At 32.0% G+C, this 1,523-nt stretch overlaps 1 protein-coding gene across 1 annotated transcript in view; it reads left to right on the forward strand.

Moving 5' to 3' along the window:
- Window positions 1–1,523, forward strand: part of LOC118742073 (arrestin domain-containing protein 17-like) — a 15,872-nt gene that overhangs the window by 8,712 nt on the left and 5,637 nt on the right. The window contains exon 4 of the mRNA XM_036474066.1: window positions 1,297–1,505. Within this exon, the coding sequence (XP_036329959.1) occupies window positions 1,297–1,505 (209 nt within the window). The remainder of the gene's footprint in view (window positions 1–1,296; window positions 1,506–1,523) is intronic.

The raw sequence follows: 1,523 nt of genomic DNA on the forward strand, positions 1-1,523 counted from the left end.
GTGATTTTAACCATATCCGGATTTGCTCTTACAAAATGGCGAGAAAAAAGTTTCAACAAAAATCGTGAATTCAATGGTCGTGAGGACTATATGGAATCGAAAACTTATTTGATGGGATCAGAAACAAGTGAGTGCAATTTTTGTGAACAATGGCATATTTAATTGACTAAAACTATTAAGCTTTTACGCTTACTTGAAAAACTAATTTCTTTACAAAATATAACTAATAATAAGTCCATGTTAAATTGACCAATGCAATTGTTGGAATCGAAAATTTTTTATTTCGAAGAATTTCGGTCAAAACTTTTCTTTTATCATATTTATAACAAAGTTCCGCAAAAGGAGAAAATTAATAGTCCAAAGTTATACAAAACTCTAAATTTTCCAATTTCCGTATTTTTGCTAGTTAATTTTTTGAATATATTAAAAATTGTTATAGTTACAAAAAGTGTAAAAGCAAAAACTTTTCTCAATTTTTTCTGCACAAATCTTCTAACTGATCTTAAAAGAGCCTGATATTTTCAAAAAGATGTGCTTATCTTAATATATCAACTTTTGAAATTAAAAAAAAATATGCGAATTCTAAATGAAATTATTTTAAAAAACATTTGCTTAATTTAAATTTATTTTTAATTTAAAGTTTGTAAACAAAATTTTTAAAAAGGTCAAAAAATAATATGCTTAAAAAATACCTGAAAAATCCCAGGATCTTTTAAGATCAGTTAGACGTGCTGCATACAAAATGTAGCCAAGAACTAATATAAGCTTTAGTTATAACAATTTTTTAAATTTAAAAATTCTGCAATTTTTTTGATTTTGATTGTGAGGTATCCAAAGAACAAACTTCAAAACTTTTAATTTGTATTCCCTTGGCAGAACTTCGTTGTACGATAATCGCAAAGTTCAGACCAAAATTTATCCAAATCAAAAATGTTCGATGAAAATCATTTCTCGATTTGACATGGTTTCACCCCTATACTATACATTTCCAGGTCAAAAGTATACCATACAGTCAGGCATTCATACCTACAACTTCGCCTGCCAGCTTCCAGAAAACTGTCCGACCTCCTTTGAGGGACTACATGGCTGCATAAGATATATAGTCAAGGTGACACTGGTGATACCATGGAAATTTAACCAAACCTACTCACGCGGCTTTACCGTTATGAAAATGCTCGATCTAAACTATGAATCGCCACAGTTAAAGGTAAGTACCTACTCAGACAATATCTAAAGTTTCCAAAAACATAAAAATGTTAATAACTCACATCTTTCGTTTGAAAAATAAAAACAAAGATCCCTTCGACCTCAGAGAATTACAGATCCTACTGTTGTGGACCCTGCAAAACCGAACCGCTCAAGGTGCAAGTTCAACTGCCACAGACCGGCTATGTGCCCGGACAGCGTATTCCAGTCACTGCATTGATCATCAATAACACGCGCATACCAATTGCAGAAGTGCGTTTCGCGCTTATTATGCTTGTACGCTACACGGGTCAATCGCCAAATCAAAATTCATGCCT

This window comes from Rhagoletis pomonella, unplaced genomic scaffold (assembly GCF_013731165.1).
Source record: "Rhagoletis pomonella isolate Grant_MI unplaced genomic scaffold, Rhpom_1.0 Rhpom_scaffold_00001, whole genome shotgun sequence".
Classification (NCBI taxonomy): Eukaryota; Metazoa; Arthropoda; class Insecta; order Diptera; family Tephritidae; genus Rhagoletis; species Rhagoletis pomonella.